We start from the raw sequence: 25,927 nt of genomic DNA on the forward strand, positions 1-25,927 counted from the left end.
CAGCATACCATGCAGGACTCACTGAAACGCTGAGCAAAAACGCCACCTATTGGTACCATACACTAGAGCGCCTCCACCGATTCGACTCCCGCATTAGTGACCGCTGCTGGAGGGGGTGCGGGGAACTAGGCACACTAGAGTACCTACTTTGGAGTTGTGATCTGCTTCATTCATACTGGACCACAATCCTTGATGACATCGATTCCCATTTGGACACCCAACTCCCTCGCTTCCCCACATATATACTACTAGGGCTGCCCAATCCCCTGATTTAACCCCTGAAATCGTGGCGGGCCTCCTTATTGCCATCACCCATGGGGCAGCCACACAAGACATATTAGCACATTGGAAATCCCCTCAGGCCCCCCCTCACTCAGGTTGGTTACACAGATTGTGGATGGTGCTCGGCATGGAGAAGTTATCTCTCACCTTGGCGGGCAGAGGAGAGGAATTTCCGGAGCTGTGGCGACCTTTCTTGACTTTGCTTGCTGGGGAATTTCGGGAGCTGAGCTGTCCCCGCTATTTGCGACTTCTTCGCTTGGTAGAAACACCAATCCCTGAGCAGTGTGGCTCCGAACGCTTGCAGAAGCCCAAACCACGCTAACTTTTTTATCTCTTTTCTTTCCGTTCTTCTCATGATTTGTGGACGGGGGTGGGGGTTTCGGTTGTTCATCCTTCTGTGTTTTATGTGAACTGTATTGTTGACCAGCTCCTAGCAATTACTTAGTAAGATTATATTCGCTGACTTGAAGTCTGTACTGCACTGTCTTGAAGGAGCAGGAGGTCCTGTTCACCGTGTTATGTTTGATATGCTAATACAGAGATTTAAACCATAAAGTACAAACTCTCACAGAGCACACTCATGCCTCAAAACATACAAACTAAAAACCTTACTTTTGACAAATAAATGACAATACACAAACAAAATAAGTTGCAATGTTTTTAATAGAGGAATCATCTATTGTTTGGGGTTTCTCCACATGCATGGTCTCTCTCATGTATATGGCGGTATCCCTTTCCCATGCTAAGGGTTTCTAATTACATGCAGAGTTTCCACCCATCATGCTGACATCTCCACCCCACACATGGGGCAGAGAGCGGCACACCCCTTCAAACATGTAATTAAATACAGGAAGAGTAAGTCACTAATGTTGTGTTCATCTGAGTCACTCATTCAGGACAACAGCATCTTCCTCCATCCTGCTGCTCCTTTCTACTTCCAAACCCCCAACATGGCTGAGAGCAAGACAAGAAACCCACCCCATTCACTGAGGAAGAATTTGAGATTATTTGTGAGGGTATCATGCAAAGCTCCTCTAAACCATATAGAGTTTGAGATACTAAGCTGAGCATTGCAGCATAAACTCAAATTTGGAGATATTTAGGCACACACTGCAGTGTGCTGGATGCCCACACCCTGCAGTGGAATCGGAGTACAAGAAGTGCTGGAAGGAGCTTCTGGGTGTTTGTTCCAAGCCACATTCCCGGTATCCGGCATGACCCCACTGCACTGCCGGAGAGCATCCTGGCCAACTCTCCCCACTCAGCTGGAAGAGCTTGAGCAGCAGGCAATTTATACGTGTGTTATTTGTATAATGATTCAAGAGTAAGTATATTTTGATATTGGTATCAGTTATGTATGCCGTCTGAGCTTTGTTCTAACATACCATGCTGTATTTGACCTGTGTTACTGGTGTGCTTTGTATGGAATGAAAGTTTACAAATATTGACATGCATGTAATGCATTTTTGGTTCGATTTACTAATCAACGTATCATGCCTTAATGGAAATGTGTTTTATATTCTATAGTTTGTGACAGCGGCTAACATTTAAGATATGTAACATTTCCATTTGATCAAAGGTGTTTTATGTGAAAGGGACATTGTGTACCTGTGCTTTAATTTCAAATCATCATATTGTTGACGTAAAAATGTAAAAAAAAAATTAATAATTATTAAAATATTATTTACAATTTTTTACATAAAGATTAAAAATAATACAAATTCATTTCTTTTAAAACCTTTTTTGCCTTATGCAAATATACATAAATCAATGGTGGGTGATATGTTGAAGATGTTATAAAACACCATAAAACCTTTGAACCCAAGATTATGTAAAAAACCCTTTTTTACATACCTTCTTTGAATGCCTGATTGAATTTTTTTTTATATAAAGTCATTTTTTAATTGAATGTTTGAACAAATTATCAAGTGAATATTGGCATGCTAAAACTTTAATAAATAATTCACAATTTATTTTTTGGGCATTTAAGGATATGGTATCCATTTCAAACAAAATTGATTTCTAATGCAGTATTAGACATATGAATTACAAATGTCTTTCTTTTTTCATCTTCTTTTTCAGAGGATCAGACTAGTCAACCATCATCAGATCGGGACCAGGATCACAGAAGAAGATTCTTGAGTAAGTGGTAGTGGAGAATGGAATGGTGGAGGTGGTGTAGGGGATTTGGACAGAGGTGGCATGTTGGCAGCTGGTGTGTCCCTCCTAGACTGAGATGCCTTTGTAGAATCTTGAGTAGGCATTGGCTGTGAAGAATGACATTGGCATGTTTTTATTATTGCCACTATCATCTTCATGGCCAAGGCATGTTACCTTGAACTTTGCTCGCTCCAACTTTGAGGATATATTCTTGGTGCAGCTTTGTCACTCCATTTTGCAATGTTATCCGTAAATTGGTATGTCTGGTAAACATCTGAGGGGGTCTTTTTAGGGGCACAGCTATTCCATGGAGAGGAGCCCATTGCATCCATATCCTCCTGTACGTTAAATTGCTATTGAAACGAATGATCCTTTCAGAGAGAAGGATCTGACTATGCCAACCAGAAGGGTGTCAACAAAGCAGATGTGGGGTGGGAAAGAATGATGAATGGGGGATACTTATTATTCATCATGAATAAAAGAAGAGCAGAGGTACGCCTTCATGGGAGTAATGTGAAGTAAATTCTACGGAGATACATGTTAGTTGAAATACGTTCTTCACATCACATGCAAATACATCGCATGTCATTACAACGCGGCTGTTACAACAACTGTGTTGTAACAACTCAAACCAGTACATCGCAAGTCGTTACAATGACTTGCTGTAGGGGGCACTCTGGACTTAGGAATAGTATTATTTACTACTCATACTCCACTTTGTGCAACAGCAGGGAAGGTGTTGGATTGTAAATCCAACACCAGCGCACCTCCTATAGCAAGTCGTTGAAACGACTTGCGATGTAATGGTACGCGTGGTAACAATGCGGTCATTGTAACAACCGTGTTGTAAAGGTACCGTGTTGTGGAGACAGCATTGTAATACTGTTTTCCGTTAATTGACTGCTGTGTACAGATAATAATAATCCACATTTGTAAAGCACACAATCACCCGTAAGGGTCTCTAGGTGCTGGGGGCCGTCGGGAAGATTAAGCAAGCTTTTGCCCAGAGTCACATGGTGCTGGGCTAATCTGCCGCCAGTGCCGGGGATCGAACCGTGATCCCCAGATTCCGGAGTCAGTCGCCCTAGCCGCGGCGCCACACCTCTTCCATCAGAAGACCTAAACAAGCATCCATGGATGGCTAGCTAAAGGCTGGGCTGTGACAGTCCTCAGCACCAATTTAAGAGGAAGACTATTGCCCAACCTTACTATAGTCGTCTGAGAGATGTAGTCTTTGGGGGCAGCAAGGTCTTCCATTCCTTAACTGTCTCCTGCTCCTCCTTCTCTTTTTCATTTCAATTAGCATTAGCTGCTGAGGTAGTTGGTTGGAGGATTGTCTTCTCTCCTTAGATTGCCCACCATCCTCCACTTGCAGATAGTTCAGAATCATCATCCAGAGGAATGTCTAGAGTACCTGCAAGAACAAGATGTAAACAGTTGAAGTGCATTTAATACAGTTTTCTGCCTAACGTTCCATACAGTGCTTTGCGATAAATGGCCATTTTTCATGGTCACTCCCATTGTTTGTTGACTTTTATTGCTGGTTTTCAGAATCTTCAATGCTTACCAGTCTCCAGTGTATGTGCTCTGATCCCTAAACATGTTGAAATAGGCCAAAACCTTAATTGGCATATTTAATTTTCCCATAAGGTCATAGTGTATGGTGAATAAAGGTTGCATGGCATGGAAGTTAAACACCATCTGTGAACAACAGCAGTACTGTGCCATTGACTAGTCTGACAAGACAAACATGACTCCAGGCCTACCACACAATCTGCTGCTGCAGTTTTAAAATATCAACCTGACCTTTAAAATAAAAAACTTTTGACTGGAGAATGCCTCCCTTTAACATATTAATGAGTCACCCAATGTAGGCTTTGTAGCCAACAGGGCTGCATGATGGTATCAAAAGCAGGACATGCACAAATTTGAAGGTAACATGTCCTTACAGTGACTTGCACTCAAGCACTATTTTTACTGTATACAATATAATATAATTATTCTGCTTGCTCAGGGTTGGGGGGAGCCAGGTAGAAAAAAATTCAAAGCCCATCTCAATGTTAAAGTTGGATTTTAATTTTTATTAAGGAAAACAGAATTTACAATGTTACCTTTTCCATGCCTGAAGTTCTTGGAGGCTAATTTGAAATAGCCCACAACTGACGTCCAGCCGGTGAAGGGCCCTGATGGGGTATAAAAACTGCTCTCAGAGCAGAAACAATGGCTTGGGTGTGGGAAGGTGTTTTGTTCCTCTGGCAGGGAGACGGTCAGTGTCTTGGAACTTAATTCACTTTAAAAGGCTCCTTTCCTGTCTATCACAAATACAGTTCCTACTTTTACAGCCCCTCTCTTTTGTCCTACCAGTCAGGCAGGCACCCAGCCCAGAGACAGGAAGGCTACCAGTAGAACAGGTTTGAAGTGACCCAGGAGAGGAGTGCTCATTTCTCTAGCCACACCACTGGATGGACATGTAGGCTTTGCATAAGTTGTGGCAGACTTTCTCCATTTTAAATGTAGTGAGTGAGGGGCACTTTAGGATTGTTGGCAAAAGGACACACAAGAACAACTACATAAGTGGGTAGGATACCCCTGGGAACTTTACCTATATTGGTGAGGGAGGCGCCAGTAGTAATCGCCAACCCACATGTTATTAATAGGCATAAATAAATGTGACACCTTCTTCAGAACATTCTGGATCTCTGGGTGAACAGAGGAAGCAGTAAACCTGCAGTACATCTGCTGTTTGAGACATGTGAGGAGGCCTGAAGGGCTGAACTTGCTCCCACTTCAACCCAAAACAAACAAGTGTACTCCAAGGGTCAGTTGACTGCTAGAGGGCCACAGCAAGATGCTATTTTCCTAAAGTGTGCAGTTGCCTCTAATAATTGGACCTGATCTGGACCCTGCTGATGACCTCTGCTAGAGTGAAACCTTCAACCCACATGCTAATTCTGAGGTCCTGGGAACCTTACCACCACTCCATCACTCCTGAAAACATAGGAAAAATGTTTTGGCTTTCAATGCCTTGATAGACATTGGGCAAACCTGGCATTCCAAGCTGCCCAAGCCATGATCTTGCGGTTCTCAAAACATAGGCTTACCCCGCATTTTGATGACACTGTGCTCATTAAATTACTCTTTATAGTACTAGTGTAGGAATTTTATGGTGTCATGTTTTTGGCTTTTTAACTGTTTTGGTATTATAAAATGCTTTACAAAATGTCTTTAAATTATGTATGTGTGTTCTGTGCCATAGGGTAAGCTCAAGTTTAATTAACTGAAACCTTTAACTAGACCTAACAAGTTATTGCCCTTATTACTTGTGGTGGACTACCATCAATGCCATTTAATAATTAATTTTCTCTCATACGTTAGTTGCCATTTTTCAGAAAATACAATAAATGTAGTAAAGTGTGAGCATAAAGAAATCTAGGCAATCAAAGGGTGAGATATGCATGGAATTATTATGGCTCAAAAAATTGACAACTCACTTGCTCAAGCCACAGATGTTTAATTTCTGCATGAACTCCATGATGGTAGCGGTTGAGCCAGTGATCTCGTAGTGGATGTTGCCAAGGTATATTCTCTGCAAAAAACAGTAGAGGGGCCCTTAAACCTAAAGTGAGTAAAGGCGAGGGGAACAACCCACCAGGGCAGAATAAGTATTCAACAACATGAAGAAGGACATCCCCAATGTATAAGAAGGACGGAGGAGTTCCAAAATGTAAAACCAACCATAGACACCCACAGAACAGCTGTTTACTTTTCAGTATTTATTTTTTGTAATTATAATAATTTTCGATAGTATTCACATTTTAATAATGATAAGACACAACAAAATTCATTTTGATCATCATATTACATATAAAATTTCATTTTGTTTAGACAATACAAAAGAGAAGAACATCAGCCCAAAAACCACATAAAATAATGAAAAAATGACACACAATTCAATCATTCAATCAATCAAACACAAACTCACTCCCACACATTGCATACATTCGAATTCAGACAGAACATCAATTCATCAGGCATGTTGAGAAGAGCGCCGACGTGCGTTTCGGAACAGAATCTATAGCAAATTCCTTCATCAAGGCGCATATCATAAATAGCTTTAGTCAGCACGATCTCCTATGATCCAAAGCATAATTTAAGACCAATTTATTGAATGTATCATCGTCTCAATCAGGGCTCACAAAGCATATCTCTGAGTACAGATGTACTAGGTACTCCCCTAGGATTGAAAGAAGGACACAGGACAAAGGGACATCAAAACAAGCCGCGGTATACAACGGGAGTAGAGTTGACGGACATCAATCTCCGCAACTCTGTCACTAGTATTGGGCAGAACTGGAAAAAACAATCATTGTCCAGCAAATGCCGCTTTCCACATTTTCGCTTGGTACAGAGATTAATTCAAAGGCCAGGGCCAGGGTGCATCGTCCCTGACAGCGTCTGAAGGGGCATGTCTTATTCTGGTATAAATTGATTAAAAGGGCCGATCAGAACCAGGGCACCGGTGCTCCCTTACATGTAAAGTCCTATTTAATGTTTCGGCATGTATCTTGAACACTCCACGCCGTGTGCACTCCCCGGGGATTCGGAAGACAAAATGCAGCCAAGGTATATTCTGACCTGGTAAATGAAGAGAGAAGAATTAGCTTCAATTATTATTGACATACTATCACAGTGATCTTGAGCAAAAGTGCCAACTCTTTAAATATATTAAAGATAAATACACAATACAAGTTATTGAAATGAATATTGCTAGATACAGAAGTAAAAATCAGAGTTGCCCAGACTTATCTGACCCACGGATGTAGAGAGCCTGATTGTGGCTAACAGGAAATCCTCTGATGCCATGGGTTGATGTACTCAAGGTGGACACGGGCCGTTGTAGGACTGACGTTGCTAGAAGAGAGAGATATTTGTATATATGGGAGGACGTCATTCAAAATCATGCATTAGGATGATATTGGATGGTTTCAATACAAATTTTGAAACCTACAAAGATTTCTCTCCTGTAAGTTAAGACAAGGCCTAACAAATATCTGATAGTGACTGCCTTACAATGCTAAATCTAATGGCATTTTTATGACACAAAATATACCTTAATCATCATTCATGGTGGAAATAGGGATGTGTGTGACAATCTAAATAAAGTCATCCTGCCAGTTACAAATAACGAGAGGTTAGACTCAACCCCAAAAGTGGAGAGACAGAAGCAGATGTTGTGGCAAGTGATGGATCAGACAATAACACATGCTTTAAAAGTGAAATAAAGTGGATGAGTAAATGATTTTATAATGGTTTAACAATATAAACATCAAAGTCAGATTTCCCTACAATTATATGTCATTAAAATCACAATGTAACATATAGCATTGGGGTTTAACAAACCCGTAATACAAATTGTCAACAGTGTGGTAGTATTATTGGTATTGGCAGCATAAACACACATGTCCAGCTTCTAAAGACTCAGTTCATAACCCAAAATATATTTCCTCTCCCCTACTATGCATTTCTTCTCCTTTAAGACTCTGCCAGCCTCAGCCTTCTCTTTTGCTGTTTCCGTTGCTAGTCTCTTCTCTTCCATTTTGAGCTAAGCCATCTCAAGCCTGGACTCTCTCTCCTTCTTCGTCTCTATCAGCTCTTCTGCCCTTGGGCTGTCTAGGGCCTACGTTAGGGGTGAGTTATATGAATAAAACAGGGCGTTTTAGACCTGGCAAAAGATTTATTTTGCCAAGTTGACATGGTGGTGTAAACTGCATACACAGGCTCTGCAGTGGCAGGTCTGAGACATGGTTGAAGGACTACTTTAGTGAATGGCACAATCAGTGCTGCAAACCCACTAGTAGCATTTAATTTACAGGCCCTGGGAACAGGGGGTACCACTTTACTAGAGACTTATAGGTAAATGAAATATGCCAATTGGGGAAGAACTAATATTACCATGTTTAGGTAAGAGAGCATAAGCTCTTTAGCACTGGTTAGCAGGGGTAAAGTAAACAGAGTCCTAGTACCAACAAAAACGAAGTCAGAAAAATGGAGGGAGCGAGGCAGGCAAGACGTTGAGGGGCGACAACGCTAAGGCTGTCAAGTCTAAGAGAGCTGAATAGGAAAAGGGTTCCCCACTTGCAGATCACTGCGTAGCCATTCAACATGTAAACTCCTGGAGATTCAGGATGTCTTCCAAACTGTATCTATTTGGATTTTATACCAGTGTTTATGTAAAACAGAGATAATATGTTTCTAGATTTCAGATTAGTATTGTTGAAAAAATGTATTGTCATGACATGAAAATCAAGTGTCAGTTCATGAAGGAACCATTGAAAGGCAGATTTGAAGGAATGGGTGCAATCAGCAAGTGTCATAAGAGATGGTCTAGTACCTACCAGCTGGACAGGAAAGAGGAAGGTCTAAACATAAGGTATGTAGCACTTACCAGGTTAGAACATATATTAGAGAGACTACCTCCATGATGAAAATCATGTAGCTATAAGCATAGGAGTTTGGTCACTATCTTGTTGACCTGTTGATGTTCTTCATGGAATACATTTTTTTGAAACTTTCTGTCCTTATTTTATAATGCATTATTTGACATACTAGCATGTGTGTACCTGTCACTGTAAGAGCACTCGGTCAATGAATGTGAAAACATGAGCCAGTGTATTGATTGCCGACGTGAGTTGTTTAATTTTCTGTTTGAGGAATTTGGGGATATAATAAATAATTGCCTAGACAACCAACATTATATGTCCACATAATATTCCAAGACACCCCCTGTTGTACGTCAAGATACATACTGTTATACACCCACTTTTTACATTCACATAGCCACCAACATATCCATCATCATAAATCTCAAAACAACCATCAGGTATACAGAAAATCAGAAGCCAAAATACCCACATCATACATCCACAGACACTACCCACATCCTAACCCAACTAATTCACTTGCATGCCCTATGCAGCCATCATCGTAGGTCCAAACAATTAACATCATGAGACACAATTGCCACCATCTAATGCCAACACACCCAAAGTAGCACTACAGAGCACCCACCATCGTACCTCAGTACACCAACATTCCCATCATGTTTACTTCAACACAACCAACATCATATGCCAAAACACACACCATTATACATCCTCACAAACATCATGCACCAATACACCACCAGTCATTCCCCAACACACCAGCCATCAAACGCCAACACACCCATCATAATGTAGCCACAAATATACCAAAAAAACACCAATAACACGTCTTCACAACCAACATCATAAATTCATACACACAAACTCTCATATGCTGACACATCATCAATCACATGTCTACAAAGCCAGCATTAGTAGTTAAGGATGATTAATATGTTAACAGTGGCTTGATCATAAAATGTAAAAAATCAATTAAAAAATGTAGTTTAGCTATGGCCTTCATATTATGTCCCAAACTCGAAGTACTAAGTCTGCCTTCAGTCCCACCCCCAGCATAAATGTTTGCTACGTCACATAACTTTTGAAACAGAAGCACCTACACTGTACTTAATAAAACATCATTAAGCACAGCATATCTAAACACAACCACACAATTAACTTCATATGCCAACAATCCCAACATAATATGTCAGCATGCTTACTTTCATTCATGTTTATAACCACTATCCTCTGGCAACATACCCAGCATTATACAGCAAGCCACTCAACGTCATTTATGAGCAGGCTCAACATCATCAGATATGTTTGGCAAACCACCAATACATTGTTACAAACACCCATCAATTACAAAGCCTTGTGTTTTACCCATCACTAAATGTTCATACACCCACCACCAAATGTGCAGACCAAATACACACACGCATACTATTATATGTTGTGTAGCCAACTGTATACATTTGCACACATACCTACCACCCATCTAGAAACTACACGGCCACATTCACATGCACAAACACATTAATCTATGTGTCTACACCGGACATCAAAAGAAAAGCTGATGATTACATATCCGGGTGCTTTTATTGTACAAAAAAGAATATCAATTTTTATAGTTTTCTGCACCATTGTTCATTGTTTCACCAACAATTTATTCAGGAAAGTCAACCTAAACATTCTATTTCCAGTCCCTGCCAATTGTTGGGTGCACAAAATACAGTGATATCAAAATTCATATTTTACAGTGATAAAGCAGCCTTTGGTTTCTTGAAAATCGCATTCTGGAATCGGCTTTTGGGGGCAGCCGTCCATACGGCGATGTGCCTCAGGGGAGTTTGGGACAATGGTGCAGCCCAGGGCTTCTTTGGGCTGGATAAGGCTATGAGAGGCTTCTTCAACGAGTATCTTGGGAGCTACTAGCAGCTCTCCAGCTACCTGTAAGTAGCTCTCCTGGGTGAAACCCAGTTTACTAAATTAGAAGGTTTTGCTTGGTTATGTGAATGTATGCGTACCAACATTTAAAAAATGTGTATTTGCGACAAAAATGTGTACCTTTTCAGAACTCAATACTGCCGGCAACTGTGCCTGATCAACTGGAGTGATTATTGCTGGTAACTTTGTGTATATGGTGTATGGTATATAGTGGCAACTAATGTGATCCTATCGGATGCGGTTACTATTACAACACTAAAAATGTACAGTAGCTTGTAGTGGTTTTTATTGAACAGAAGTATCTCTAATTGGAGAAAAGGTTAGCAACCCCTGGGTTAGGCTATGTTGGCCTTCATGCCCATTAAATATTTGTCCATTTTGTATGACCAGTCACCATTTGGTAGGCGATATGGTGACCGTCAGCAATAGCTAGTGAATTTCTTCCCCTCACCCTGCTCCTGAAATCATGGTTCCTTTTTAGATAAGGTGGGAATAAGTAATTGAAGACTTGTAGGCTGTTTGTGTGGAGCACAGATGTTCAGGAAGGGAATTGTTTGTATTTGGTTGTCTCTTGGAGCAGATGCAAGGCGATGGGCAGTTTCAGTGGCCATGTTTATACATAAAGATGATGGTTGTTAACATAGAGGAAGCAGGACAATGGGGGGTTGGTAAAAAAGTTTAACCTGGAGGAAGCAAAAGAAAAGTTAAGAGTTAGGATACATAATAGATGTAGGTTAAAGTGTTTATGGATGTAAAGGTTACCAATTCAATGTCAGGTTGGAGTTACAGTTGCAAGATGAAGATGTTCAGGGGGCGAGAGACTTAGGGGTAGGGGGTATTAGGTGAAGTACTGTGTAGTAAGGTCTACTTTTGTGAGGCCAAGGCCTAGAGTTGTTGTTTGATGTGATGTGCACCTGTCTTCAATAAAGCACCCTTTTCCACACAAGAAGTGAGTATATGGTCTCTGCTGTGCCTTTTGTCCCAAACAGAAATCACAAATATTTTAAGCTACTGCCAGCCAATAAAATCTGATAAAAGGCCCTGATTGCGATTAGAATGTTCAGCTTTCGTGAACAGACTCTTCATTTGGTTTAAGTAATTGAGAGCTAACTGATTACATAATGTACCTGATCCCTATAATCCACTGCTAAACAACAAGTGAAAGCCTCACCTGGCAGGCATCTCTCCCGCCTTTTAGAAAGCCAGCGCAAATCATGTCACTCTTGATCATCCAATCTGTTGGCTTCTGCAGTGTACCACTACGGTAGAGTTCATTGCATTCCTTGCGCCCAACCAGGGGAATCATCAGCTCCTGCAAAGTTCTGGGGGATGGGAGAGGCACTTAGGAAAAAGAAGACAAAGAAAAGAACACACATAAATTGACTTAGAAAGTAGACTTTGCCGAGAATAAATGTCATTAGAACATTGAGAATTCAGATTTTCATACATCTTCTGAGACATTCTAGTACTTTAGTCGTGCTTCCAATGGACCATTAGTCGCATCCCAAAAGTCACACTATAATCTCCTCCTGTGTGAAAAGAGGATTCCACTCAAAGTTTCTTTATTATTCAACTTCTTTTATTCATTGTTTTTAAAGATTTGAATATATTCTCATGATTTTTCTTGTTTCGTCAGAAAACTCATATTCATTAGGTTGTCATTGCTCAAATCACTCCTATGCATTTCGGGCACTAGGACGCCCTTCCTCAGGGGGTGGCACTGAAAATTCAGAAGCATATGAACTCAAAATCAATAACAAATACAAATCATGCCATTATTCTAAATATTACAATATTCTCTAAAATGTGAATGGTAGTGAAAAAACGGTAGTGAAAAACGGGTAAATTAGTGCGTGAATGTGATGTGTTAAAAAGACCAAAGAGTAACCAAAGTGCCTAAAAAGTTACACTTACATGAATTCCCTGTTCGCCGTGCAAACGCCAACCTGAAACAAACCACGATAATCCATTAGCCGCTGAAGTTGTAACACACAACCTTGTTTTCTCGCCTCCATAAAGCTTATCAACCGCTCTCCAAATAACACTAACCTTATGAGATTATCTTCTGCCGTTCAACAAACAATATCGGGTTTCTCTGCGTTACACCAACTTCAAACCGGACGCCCTCAGCGTTTCCGTGTATGTGCTCAACTGTGCCTCCTATTGGTTGCTACCACGATCACGTGACCAACTAGAAGTAACAGATAGACTCAAGACCCCGAAGGAAAGACTCTCTACTGTTTTAAGATAACAAATAGATAGGTTGTCATTGCTCAAATCACTCCTATGCATTTCGAACACCGGGACAGCTGCTGGATAAGTATTTACAGCCAACTGTAAAGAAAATGACAACGTATGTCAAGGATACGACTGATTTTTTGCTTAAATTACAATCAGTGGAAATCAAAAAAGACGAAACATTGATTTTATGCACAGCTGATGTGAGATCATTGTATACTTCAATTCCTCATTCCAAAGGCATAGAAGCTATGGAACAAGCCATTGTGAATACTGAACTGGAGCTTCCAATGAAAATTTTTCTCATGGAACTAATGCTGTTTACATTGTACCACAGTTATTTTAAATATGGTAATGAGTAGTATCAACAACTCGTAGGCACATCTATGGGCAATTCCGTTGCACCGGCGTATGCCAATATTTTCATGAAACAGTATGAAGACATCAACATTTTTTCTAAGGATGAATGTCGCAGCAATTCCAAATTTATTATCCGATATATAGATGATATTTTTATAATTTGGAAAAATTCCAGGGAAAGGCTACAGTCTGTCCTAACAGAGTTAAATGCCGTTGATGACAGAATACAACTGACATGGGAGATCTCTGAGCAAAAAGTTACATTTCTGGATGTGGAGGTTACCATCACTGAGGAGGAGTTAGAAACCGGCATTAACCGTAAACCAACAGACAAGAATAATACATTACACTTTTCAAGTTTTCATCAAACTTCTTTAAAACAACACCTCCCATTTTCACAAATGACAAGAGTGAAACGTATAACATCGAACGATACTAAGGCATCACAAAGAATTAATGAGATGGGATCAAGATTTTTGAATAGAGGTTATCCGCAAGAAATTATTGAAGAAGCCAAAAGAAAGGTACAGAATACCAGGTGAATGGATTTGCTTAAGACTTGTATAAAAATTGATGAAAACAGAATAGTGGCAGTGTCTAAATATTCAACATCTACTAAGGATTTCAAGAAAATCATAACTAGACACTGGTCAATTTTAAATCTGGAACCTGATTTCAACTGCATTTTTTCTAAACCACTGCTTTTTGCGTATACCGGAGGTAAAAACTTGGGAGAAATTTTGAAAAAGTAATTTGACAGCATGAAATCATATAAAGGTACAAGACCTTGCATGAACTGCGGGAACTGTAACAATATCATAAAGGGAAATGTCATTAATCACCCCATGAAAGGACATGAGATAAAACTCAGAGTTACTGCAACGTGTGACACATCAAACATGATTTACCTACTCAAATGCCTCTGTGGCAAACCGTATGTTGGAAAAACGGAGAGAAACATTAAAACTAGAATGACGGAACATAAATCAAACATTCATACACATAACATCAAGTCTTCAATAGCAACACATTTCTGGGAAGCACACCACAGTATCTCACAATTAAAATTCTTAATATTGGAATGTGTTGAGAAATAAGAAGGAAGAGACAATAATAAATATTTTCTGCAGCGTGAGAATACTTGGATTCAAAGACTGTGTTCAAACAGGCCTAATGGGCTTAATCATAGAATTGAATTTGCGTGTTATCTGTGATACGTGACCTAGTGTCGCATTTTTCTTGATGGTTCTTGTGAATAATGTCTGTAATTTAGCCTGTCAATTCAATTACCATGTAATTCAATCACTATGTAACTTTATTGAAACACTGATTCATTGTGCAACCATACACTCACATTTGTTTGGGGTTCAATCAGGATTTTTTCAAATTTTTTACCGTGGAATTCTTATATTTCAGTCTTAGCTGATCGTTTATTCATTTCTAGTTAAGGTTTATTTTCAGTCTACGATGACTTTCGAATGCTATCCACGAGTTTTTTCTATTCGTTATCTTAAAACAGTAGAGAGTATTTCCTTCGGGGTCTTGAGTCTGTCTGTTACATCTAATTGGTCACGTAATCGTGGTAGTAAACAATAGGAGGCACAGTTGAGCACATACACAGAAGCGCTGAGGGCGTCCGGTTTGAAGTTGGTGAAACGTGGAGAAACACGATATTGTTTGTTGAACGGCAGAAGATAATCTCATAAGGTTAGTGTTATTTGGAGAGCGGTAGATAAGCTTTATGGAGGTGTGAAAACAAAGTTGTGTGTTACAACTTCCGCGGCTAATGGATTATCGTGGTGTGTTTCAGGTTGATGTTTGCACGGAGAATAGGGAATTCACGTAAGTGTAACTTTTTAGGCATTTGGGTTACTCTTTGGTCTTTTTAACACATCACATTCACGCACTAATTTACCAGTTTTTCACTACAGTTTTTTCACTACTGTTCACATTTTACAGAATACTGTAATATTTATAATAATGGCATGATTTGTATTTGTTATTGATTTTGAGTTCATATGTGTCTGAATTTTCAGTGCCACTCCCTGAGGAAGGGTGTCCTAGTGCCCGAAATGCATAGGAGTGATTTGAGCAATGACAACCTAATGAATATGAGTTTTCTGACGAAACAAGAAAAATCATGAGAATATATTCAAATCTTTGAAAACAATGAATAAAAGAAGTTGAATAATAAAGAAACTTTGAGTGGAATTCTCTTTTCACACAGGAGGAGATTATAGTGTGCCTTTTGGGATGCGACTAATGGTCCATTGGAAGCACGACTAAGGTTATAAATAAAAGGCGTCACAGGTCGGAAGACGCCACCAAAGGAGCACCTAAGATTGTGAATTTCACGAACATTAAAATTTGCATTAATCAACCTAGGCTGTGCACCTGGAGTGCAATCTCTTCAGTACATTCTAGTACTTCTCATTTTACCATTTGGTTGTTGTAATGTCATATTAGTCAGTGAAAGCTGTTTGCTACCTAATTCCAGAGCACCACAGTTCTTGGCATGTAGTTGACAATTTCCAGATTGCATCCTAAGGTCGAGGATCAGAAAAGTACCTGACCTTTAGAGCAGGGGCGGCTCCTCCATTAGGGTGAATGAGGGACGCCCACTGCTTTCTCGCAGAGCGAGAAGCAGCAACATAAAAGGGTATTTTAAATACCACTTTATATTTCTGCTTCTCGCGCTGCGAGAAAGCAGAAGGCAGGGGTATGCCTGGTTGGGGGCGGGTGAGAGGTATGCCTGGTTGGCGGCCAGTGGGCGGGTCGGGGAACAGTGGCTTGCACCACTCTGAGTGTGCATGACTGGTTTGGTCGGCCCCAGAGGGTCGGCCCCAGAGGGCTGACCAAACAGTCAGGGTAGAGCATTTTCTCTATGTAGGGTGCAGAGAGAATGGCCTCCCTACAGGCGCCCGGTTGGGCGATGTCCTCACCATTCACAACGCTGCCATTGTAGCGTTGTGATTGGCTTATGGGAGGGGATTGACCATGCCTTTTCCTGTTCATGTTCAGGAGCATGAATACGCAGGACCCGGCCCAGAAGCAGAGGTGGACCCAGTCAGGTAAGTTTTATTTTAATTTTAACCCCCCCCAGCGCAAACCCCGCAGGAACCCCCACCCGCAAGTATTGTGAGCCGCGACTGCTTTAGAGGATGCAACTAATGCCATCATGAAATAATCATATAGTAGCTGTCTGAACCATTGAAATCTATTTCATATGTTCTTTGCCAAAAGGCTTGTTTATTTGCTGAAACGCTGCACTGTTTTGTTTAAAAAGAGTTGCACTGACGGGAATGTTATCATGAAGAATTGCATGACAGTGGATACCTTAAGAGGGACTAACCCATAGCAAAAGTGCTAAATAAAAACTTAGCATAAATGTTTTTTATTATTATTATAGTCGGTGGGAAAATAAATTGTAAAAAAGGAAGATTCGTTTTGCACCATAATATCATGGATTGCTTTAAGGAGCAGTAGTTTCGTTAAAATATATGTCTGGAAATTCTTTATTTGTCCATTAATATCAGCATAAGCCTGAAAAAAAAAAAAAAAAAAATATATATATATATATATATATATATATATATATATATATTCTTCACACCAACTTTCGTATTTCAAAGAAGGAAACTCGAGCCTCAGATTCATAAGCGTGATGATTTTAATTAAGCAAAATGGTCAAAAACGCCCGACGCGTTTTGGTGCAGCCGCACCTTGGTCACGTGACCAAGGTGCGGCTGCACCGAAACGCGTCGGCCGTTTTTGACCATTTTGCTTAATTAAAATCATCACGCTTATGAATCTGAGGCTCGAGTTTCCTTCTTTGAAATACGAAAGTTGGTGTGAAGAATTACTGAGGATCGCCTCCTCACTCGAGCCCGCCACCACCAAGAAGACTGTGTGATTGGCAAACTTTGTTCTTCATATATATATATATATATATATATGCTCAACAATAGCCAGACTGCAGCCCCAGGTCCCCAGGACGAAACAGACGACCAAACGAATCCGACATGAGGCAAAAGAGATTTTAATATATATATATTTATATATATATATATATATATATATATAGTAAAACAGTTAAAACCAAAACAATTAATATCTAAACGAACACTCCAGAATGCATCACACAATTAAATACTATACTACAATACAATAAATAAAATGCTACAATAATAAACAATTCTAAAACCACTACAAACAATCAATTTGAAATTGGATAACAGTCGACATATAATCCAAGAGTTATTACAAGATAGGAAACTGTCCTAAAGAGTAATGTGCAGTTGTATTTTAATAGATTCCCGTAGCCATGCTCAAGTACGTTCAAGTCAATCTAGTTGTTACTTTTATTTGCTTATCACAATCCTGACCAAATGTTGGAAGCAAATAGCAACAACATTATATATTGTAGAGAGACCTGTCCTGTAGCACAATATTAGGGCTTCTGTTTGGTTCCTAATACCATAGTCGGCAAATAATGGCATAAGCCATTTCATGCAAGCCGTTAAGGTCTTGGGGCAGGACAACAGGAAATTGGAAATAGTTCCATTAACCCCCAAAGAACAATCACCACATTCATTGTTAAGATCAAGGGGCATATTTTTGAGAAAAGTTGTGTTACTCAGCCCTGAGAAGGCGTTCCATAGGCATTGTGAGGGTGTTTCCACGTAAATTTAATGGTTTTTGATGTATTCTTAGATTTACCAAAAGTGGTAGAACTGGGAATGCACCAAAAAGATCATGCCTTCTCTTATCTTTTTTGTATTTCTCCTCATTAGTTTCTTATTTTTATGTGTGCCTCATTCCGCAGCACACATAGAAAGTGGAATATGTCTTGCAGGATTGTTTTTGTGCAGGAAGGTGTCCCATTGTGCACAACAACAATCCCGCATGCAACACAGACACCCTTGCACCGTGGTGCAAGGGTGCCTGCGTTGGCGCTAGGCAGACAAAATAATGCCAACTCAGGGAAAAAGGAATGCGCTGTATGACATAGCACAACACAGCAAAGTGACTTGATGCACTGTGTCCCAATCTTATCAATACGCCCCTACGCTTTCTCCGTTTGGCCATAAGGCACTTCAACTGAAGGCAACAGTGGCCTGTACAGGTAAGAGCAGTGGGGCCGGGTTAGGGAGTCGGGGGGGATATGACAGTCGACCATGAGGGGAAATTAAATAAATAATTAACGTTCCCTCGTCGTTATCTGACAAAATGCCCCCACCGTTCTTCCCTGCTTATGTAATTGAATCCAATTTAAGAGCAATAATATAAGCAATAGGTTTAATACACAGTTCCAAATAAAGAGCATTCAAGGGAGTGCCAGGTCCCATTTATAGTACAGTTCTTCTCTACTTTCTGGCGAACAGAGACATCTATGTAGCCCCACACTTCATCTCTGTAAATAGTTTCATTTACCCAATATATCTATATTCATGCAACAGGGAGCTCAAAGATTGTCTCTCAAACATTTGGTTGCATCTATTAGCAGCAGCTGCGGCTTCTCTCAAAGGGCCACAACTTTTTCTCTATGCTTTTTCCCGACCAGCCTATTATTGAAACGTATGCCCAAATAGTCAAAATTGCACACCTTCTCTAATTGCTTATTGTTAACAGGAAAGAATATCTTATAGGTGTCTTTGGTTCCATCATGATAACCCTTGTTTTAGTTATGTTAACAATTAGCGACTTTTCTGTACAATAATCTGTAAAACCCTTTATAAATGTATGCATAGAGAACTCTGTAAATATGAACACAACTTCTTAATCTGCAAATAGTAATATAGGGATTTTTCTGCTGCACAGTTTTGGATTGTTCAAATTCATGCTCTCAAGACATGGTTCAATGTCATTCATAAAATAATGAAAAAAGGTGAGCAGCTAATACACACTCCTTGCGCATAACCTTTGAGGATTGGAAATCTATCAGTAACTTCTCCATTCAGACCATATCACACTTGTGCTGATGTATCAGAGTGTAAGCTTTGCAGAGCTTTACAAAATAGTAGAATATCCCCTGCTGGACCAATGCAAGCCACGGTTCATCTCCATTTACCAAATCAAATGCTGATTTTAGGTCAATAAATGTTAGAAACAAAGAGGCGCATATTTGTTTTTCATATTTCGTATACCTTAACCCGTTCCATGCTGCCGTGGGCCGTTGGACGTCGCGAGCGCCACCTCGCTGGTGCTGCGCATGTCCAACGGCCGACGCAGCCCCGCCCGCTCTTTAGAACGCCCGCACCGCGCAAGGTGTTAAATGCAGGCGCATTAACTGCTCAATTGTTCTTAGACCCTTCCTGAAACCTGCTTGATTACCAGTCACGATATTCATTGCATTCACTCTTTCTTGTATATGGTTAAAAAGAACACGCTCACCGATCTTACCTGCCCCATCTAAAAGGATGATGGGGCGATAATTGGATGGTTTTGTTAGCAATCCCTTCTTCTGGATCCGAACAATTGTAGCAGTTGGCCATGACTCAGGAGTAGTGCCGGATCTCAGAATGGAACTGAATAATTAAAAAAAACTCTAGCCCATATCAAAGGTGCAGTTTTAAAAAGATCGACAGTAATAAGGTCATGGACTTGGGCTTTATTGTAATATACACAGAAAAGGGTGGAGAGGAAAGAAAAGCATATAGAGAGGCTTATAAGCAGTGACACATGTGTGTATTATGAAAAACTGCCCTCACTCACACACAATGTGTGTGACATGCTTCATCATCGGGTCTGCTGCGACGCCGAGGCATAGCCACGCACCGGGCGGAGCATAGGGAGGGGAAAATTAAAATACAAGAACAAAGTACAACACAAAACTGAAAGTGACAACAGTGTTCACAACACGAAATGACAATCCAGGACTGGGTACAGTGATAGAACAAAAATTTGCAGTAGGGAATAGTGAGGTTAAAACCGGCTCCTGGATACCTAGTATAACTTTATAGATAGGTTCCAAGGTCAGGATTAAAACTAGGTTACGTATGGTGGTGATAAGGTAGGATATTAGGACCCCCTAACACCCCTCCTTTACTGCTACAGTCAACATGTTTCGACCTATGCGTGCCCTCATATGGTTGGTCACATTGGTCTTCTTCAGGACGTCTGACTGTCCCGGTCTCATATAGTATCCCCTTACCTTAGTCTGGTGCTACAAGGGTAATAGTCACTTTTCCAATCAATTTACGTCCATGTGGAGGGAGTTCCACCAACACGGGTGACAAATACGAGTTTATTGAGAAATTAAACTTGACCTGACGTCTGGGGTGGGGTTCCAAGGAACACAACTGCTCCGGTGAATGACCCCAACACCAATTGAACCCCTCACATCTAGTTGCATTTACCAGGGCTGCAGGTAGTCACAGGAATGTATGAGATATGTGGTTAGTGTGGCAGCTTCTGGGGGAGCATAGTCTATAATGGCTAAAACTTTGCTCAGGGGTATGATCAATAATTCTTTTAGAGCAGCTAACATGTTTCTGCCTCTATCCTTCTTCCCTGGGTGTTTAAAGTTTACTATTCTCAATGATTTTCTTCCTGGAGCCATCACTTCTCAATCTACTACATAGCATATTCATAGACATTATTGGTACATTAAAGATTTGTGCAGACCCTTCAAACTTTGTAGACACCCCAGTGACTAAGTACCCTGAAAGTCTTCCAGCAGCATATTTACTTACTGGAATATGGTGAGTTTTACATCCTTTCATAATAACGTCTGCTATAGCTTATGTCTAAAATAGGCAACATGTTATTTTGTTTGATAAAAGATCACCATTCTAAATCCTTTAGCTTAGCCAGTAAACTTACTAGTTTTAGCATATTTTGCTACCAATCCATCATAATCTTTTCCTACAGTATGTCCCTATTCTGCCATGGCTCAATGTCATGGATGGTGCTAAAACCTTGCTCTACGCTCCATAGGGTTGTAGCTCTAGTTGCATTTACTAGGGCTGCAGGTAGTCACAGAAACGGATGTATGACATTACAACGCATGCTTTTACATCGCATGCCTTTACAACGCTGTTTTTACAATGCATGCCTTTACAACGCATAGTGCTTTGGGGCGCTGGATAGTGAATAGTTTAATTTACTATTCCAACTCCAGTCCCCGTGGATAGTAGGGAAGGTGTTGGATAGTAAATTAAACCTATTCCCTATCCTAGAGCACCCCCCAGCGCAATGCGTTGTAATGGTTTGCGTTGTAAAAGTTGCGTCGTAAAGGCACTGCGTGGTAAAAGTTGCGTTGTAAAGGATGTTTCCCCACATAAACCTATGTGATATGTGGTTAGTGTGACAGCTTCTGGGGGAGCATGGTCTATGATGGCAAAAACTTTGCTCTGGGGTATGGGTTCATTAAATGATTCTGCTCATTAACTAGTTGTCTCACAGAGTATACTGTTTCACCTTTGTTCCTGGATTTGCTGTTTAATGTATGTTGCCTTCCTTTATTATCTTTCTCATTGTGACACTGTTGTCTATTTGCATATGTTATAGAGGGGCCAATGTCCAGAGCCACTTGCGTTGTTATCTGTTACATTTCCCCCCAGCAACTTCTGATTGCATTGCTGCATCCCTTTTTAAGATCAATTTTCTTGATGTTCTCCCCGAGAATCTGCAATATGTGGTCGGTGTTCAAAACACATTTCTTGAGTAGAGCTAGGATCAATGTCCATATCCTTTGCAGAGCTTTCAAGGATTCCGATACAATATGCTCAGAATTAAGGATTTTCTTGAGAAGGTAGATCAAATATTATAAGAGTATAGAGGTTGGACCCTTTGAGGCCCACTCTTGATCTCTCATTATAGTCAGATTTGCTCCCTTCACCTTGTTTTATTTTCCTAACTAGGTTGAAGACACATCTTTTTTTCTTAGGGTGATTGGTACATCCGGGAGTATATAATCATTAATAAGAGAAGCTAGAGCTGAGACCATCGGACTAGAGGATGTTGACATGAGGCTTATTAGCTCCAACCCACACATATGGTTCCTACCATTTCTGCTTACCAGTAGCTCATCACAACTATCCTCGTCCCATCAACAATAGGGAGTCAAGGTTATCTTCTGGACCCTCTTGGAGGTGGTGAATGTTAGGTTCCAATTGGCATCATTGCATTTTACATCCAAGGGAAGTTTGTGGTACTGTTATTGTTTTTTTAAAAATTATTTGTCCTCATGTCACCACCGATTAGCACTAGTTGATGTGCCCTTCGTGAGTGCCCAGAATCGGATATAGATCAATCAGAATTACCGGGTTATTACGAAAACTGCACTGCCCTCCCAGTTACTGAAATGAGAGGGTGTAATCATTGGACAAAGAGGTCTTCAATATTTTACTGAGTTCCAAAACCTGAGACTGCTTTTATCTATTTGCTTGAAAAAAACACAGAATTCTTCCAATTTTGCCAGGAAGGGGCTTCCGGATGAACCCAAAGTTTACAGATTTCTCTACTTGCTAATAGTATGATGTAAAATATCAAATAATCGTGATTTACATGCAGATCACATTTATCTTTAATCTCCTGGGAAGTCCCAAAAATAATTAACTCAGGGCTTACCTCTTCGTTGACACCTACGGAGCGCAATATGATCTTACCAACTGCTGACCAGAATTCTCCCAATTTAGAGCAGTTGCAAACATATCTACGTCATCAGCATCTCTGCAACCACATCGCTTACGCCTGAGATCTGTACTTCCTTTAACTTTTCCCAGCCTTTTTGGTATCCAGTAGATTCTGTGCAGGGTAAAACAGTGTTTTTTCTTTAAAGCAGCAGGTTTAACCACCAAGTGAAGTGTAGCGCAAGATACTTGCCATAAATCTGCCAGCTCCGTGTTCGGCAAGCATCCATCCCATACATTGTATGGTGTTTTCATTTCTGCCAGCTCTGCGTCAAGAAGAAATTGATACCATAATGCCACCTCTTTTTTTTCTTGCCGTTGCAATCTGAAGTTCCAACTCCATTTGTTTTGAGACTCTTTTCAGCCAGTTCAGACTCTTGAGCCAGGAATTGATCTGGTAAATTTTCAATCTCGATATTGCCCCATTTGTCTTAAAGAACCAGTAGCTCCAAGTTAACTTTTGTCCGTCATCTATCAATTGAGCCCACTGCCTAATATCTAACTTATTCAGTGTTTTTGTTAGGCTATCTAATAGACATTCAGGGGTGCCTGGTGAGTCCCATATAGGGGATAGTCTGCTGTAATAGAGTATCCCTAGGACCGATCTTTTCTCATACCAGGTTTTTGCCGCTGACTGTAGACATTTTAGTCTGACTTTTTTGAAAAATGTTGGGGCCTCATATTCATAAGAGAACCCCTCCTCGGGGAGGCCCACCAGCATGGATTTAAACATAACCCCTAATAAAGAGTCATCAGGCCTTTGTAAAAGCATTCTGCTGTTTTTAAGTTAGAATGCCCAGCAATAGATCTGGAGGTCGGGAAGACCCATACCTCCCAGTCCCATTTTCCATCTCAGCTTTTTCCATGAGAGGCGTATTCCTCTATTTGCCCATTTGAAGGAGGAAATCTTCCCCTGTAGCTTCAGGAGAGTTTTCTTTTCGAAGTGCAGAGGGATATTGTCAAAGAGAACGGTGAGTTTTGGAAGGATGGACATTTTCACCAAATTAACGGCCATATATCGTAAGTGGAAGATTCTGCCATCTTTTTAAAAGTATGTCTATCTCTTTTCCTACTTTCTCCAAATTAACAGCTGCTATCTTCCCTAGGTCTATTCATTATTTTAATCCCCAGGTATCTTAGTTCCTCCACGCATTTTATTTCTCCACTGTCTTGTTTCCATATCATTACTTCTGTTTTGTCTTCATTTGCCGCATAACCTGCCAATTTACCAAATTCCCTCACTTCCGTCATAAGTTGAGGTAAGGTTGATAGTACGTCCAAAGTGTAGACCATAAGGTCATCAGCATAAAGCAAGATCTTCCTAGAATATGCCCCAATTTTAAAAGGTTTAATCTCATCATTTAACCTTAGACTTTGAGCAAAAGGCTCCATGTAAAGATCAAGCAATACTGGAGACAGAGGACAACCCTGTCTTGTACCTCTCTCAATTTGCACAGGGGTAGACAGGCAATCATTAACTAGAATCTTTGTCTTTGGAGCTCTGTAGATTTTAAAAATAGTATCTATCAGGTTTTTACTAAGGCCAAAATGTTCTAACGTGATCTTTAAATATTTCCAATTAAGGCGGTCAAATGCTTTTGCAGCATCTAGCGTGACAATTGCAAGAGGAGCATAATGTACTATAGCTAAATCTATAGAGCCAATCAGGGAGTAGTTAAGCTCATTCATATTTCACTCAGGGAGAAAACCTTTTTGATCTTGGTGGATCAACAGCCCCATTACCTTATTCAAACGTGCAACCAAAACCCCAGAAAATATCTTGTAATCATTATTTAGTAAAGATATTGGGTGAAATGATTGGCAATGTGTCGTGTTCTTGCCTGGCTTCAAAATAAGGGAGATAACTGCTTCATTCCATGTCATCGGAATGGGGCCCCCATTTATCAGGATGGAACTAAATAATTTGACCTACACAGGGATAATCTCTTCCCGTTGTAGGGAATACATTTCAATCGGGATCCCATCTGGGCCAGCTGCTTTCCCCTTTTTTTGCCTTTTCAAAGTGTCCAGAATTTCGCTACCATCTATTTCTCAAAAGAGGGCTTGTGCTTCTGTAAGTTTAGGAAGTTGCTTACTTAGGAGCCATCCTTGTATTTCTTGCTCGGTTACCTCTAGATCTTCTGCATATAGCTCCTGGAAGAATTTAGTAAACGCAGCTCTAATTTTTTTGCTTTCCTCAGCTATTAGTCCTGAATCTTCTACTAGGATTTTCCCTATCAAGTTTTGGTTTCGATCCAGCCTTGATTTCCAAGCCAGGAGCTTTCCACAGCATTCCCCTTGCATAATATCCCTAGATCTGCTCACCTTCCACTGCTGGGTTTCTTTCTCTTCCAGTGTGGTTCTGAATTTCAGCTGTAGCTCTTCAAGCTGATCTACCCATTCCTTTCTTTATCTTTATATGCCTTTATTATCTTTTAATAGATTTTCCATTTTACCTATCTCCTCCTCTATTTTATTAAGGTGTTTTTCTCTTTCCTAACCCAATATACCGTTAGGTTTTTGACTAAACCTCTCAACCATGCCTTGTACATATCCCATACCGTATGTACGGGAGCTGACCCCAAATTCCATAAGAAGAAGTCCTCATTGTTGCAACGCACCTTCTCTATTATCTCAGTTTTTAGCAAAATCCTTCTATTCATCGTCCACCTACTAATTGTTTGAGTCTCTTTACTCTCAATTTTTTATAAAAATGCTGCATGATCTGAGAGATGCATAGGCAAATGATCTATCCTGACTATCAAATCCACTTCTTTCTTATTATTAAACAAGTAATCTTTTCTCGAGAAATGCCTATTCTTCGTACTATAGAAGGAATAACCTCTAGTTCTACCCTTGACTCTACGGAAGACATCACAC

The 25,927-nt window shown here is 40.3% G+C and overlaps 1 protein-coding gene across 1 annotated transcript in view; it reads right to left on the reverse strand.

The window, feature by feature from the left end:
* Positions 1 to 25,927, reverse strand: part of LOC144769145 (serine protease 27-like) — a 278,630-nt gene that overhangs the window by 32,955 nt on the left and 219,748 nt on the right. The window contains exon 5 of the mRNA XM_078653153.1: positions 11,986 to 12,155. Within this exon, the coding sequence (XP_078509279.1) occupies positions 11,986 to 12,155 (170 nt within the window). The remainder of the gene's footprint in view (positions 1 to 11,985; positions 12,156 to 25,927) is intronic.

This window comes from Lissotriton helveticus, chromosome 7, assembly GCF_964261635.1.
Source record: "Lissotriton helveticus chromosome 7, aLisHel1.1, whole genome shotgun sequence".
NCBI lineage: Eukaryota > Metazoa > Chordata > Amphibia > Caudata > Salamandridae > Lissotriton > Lissotriton helveticus.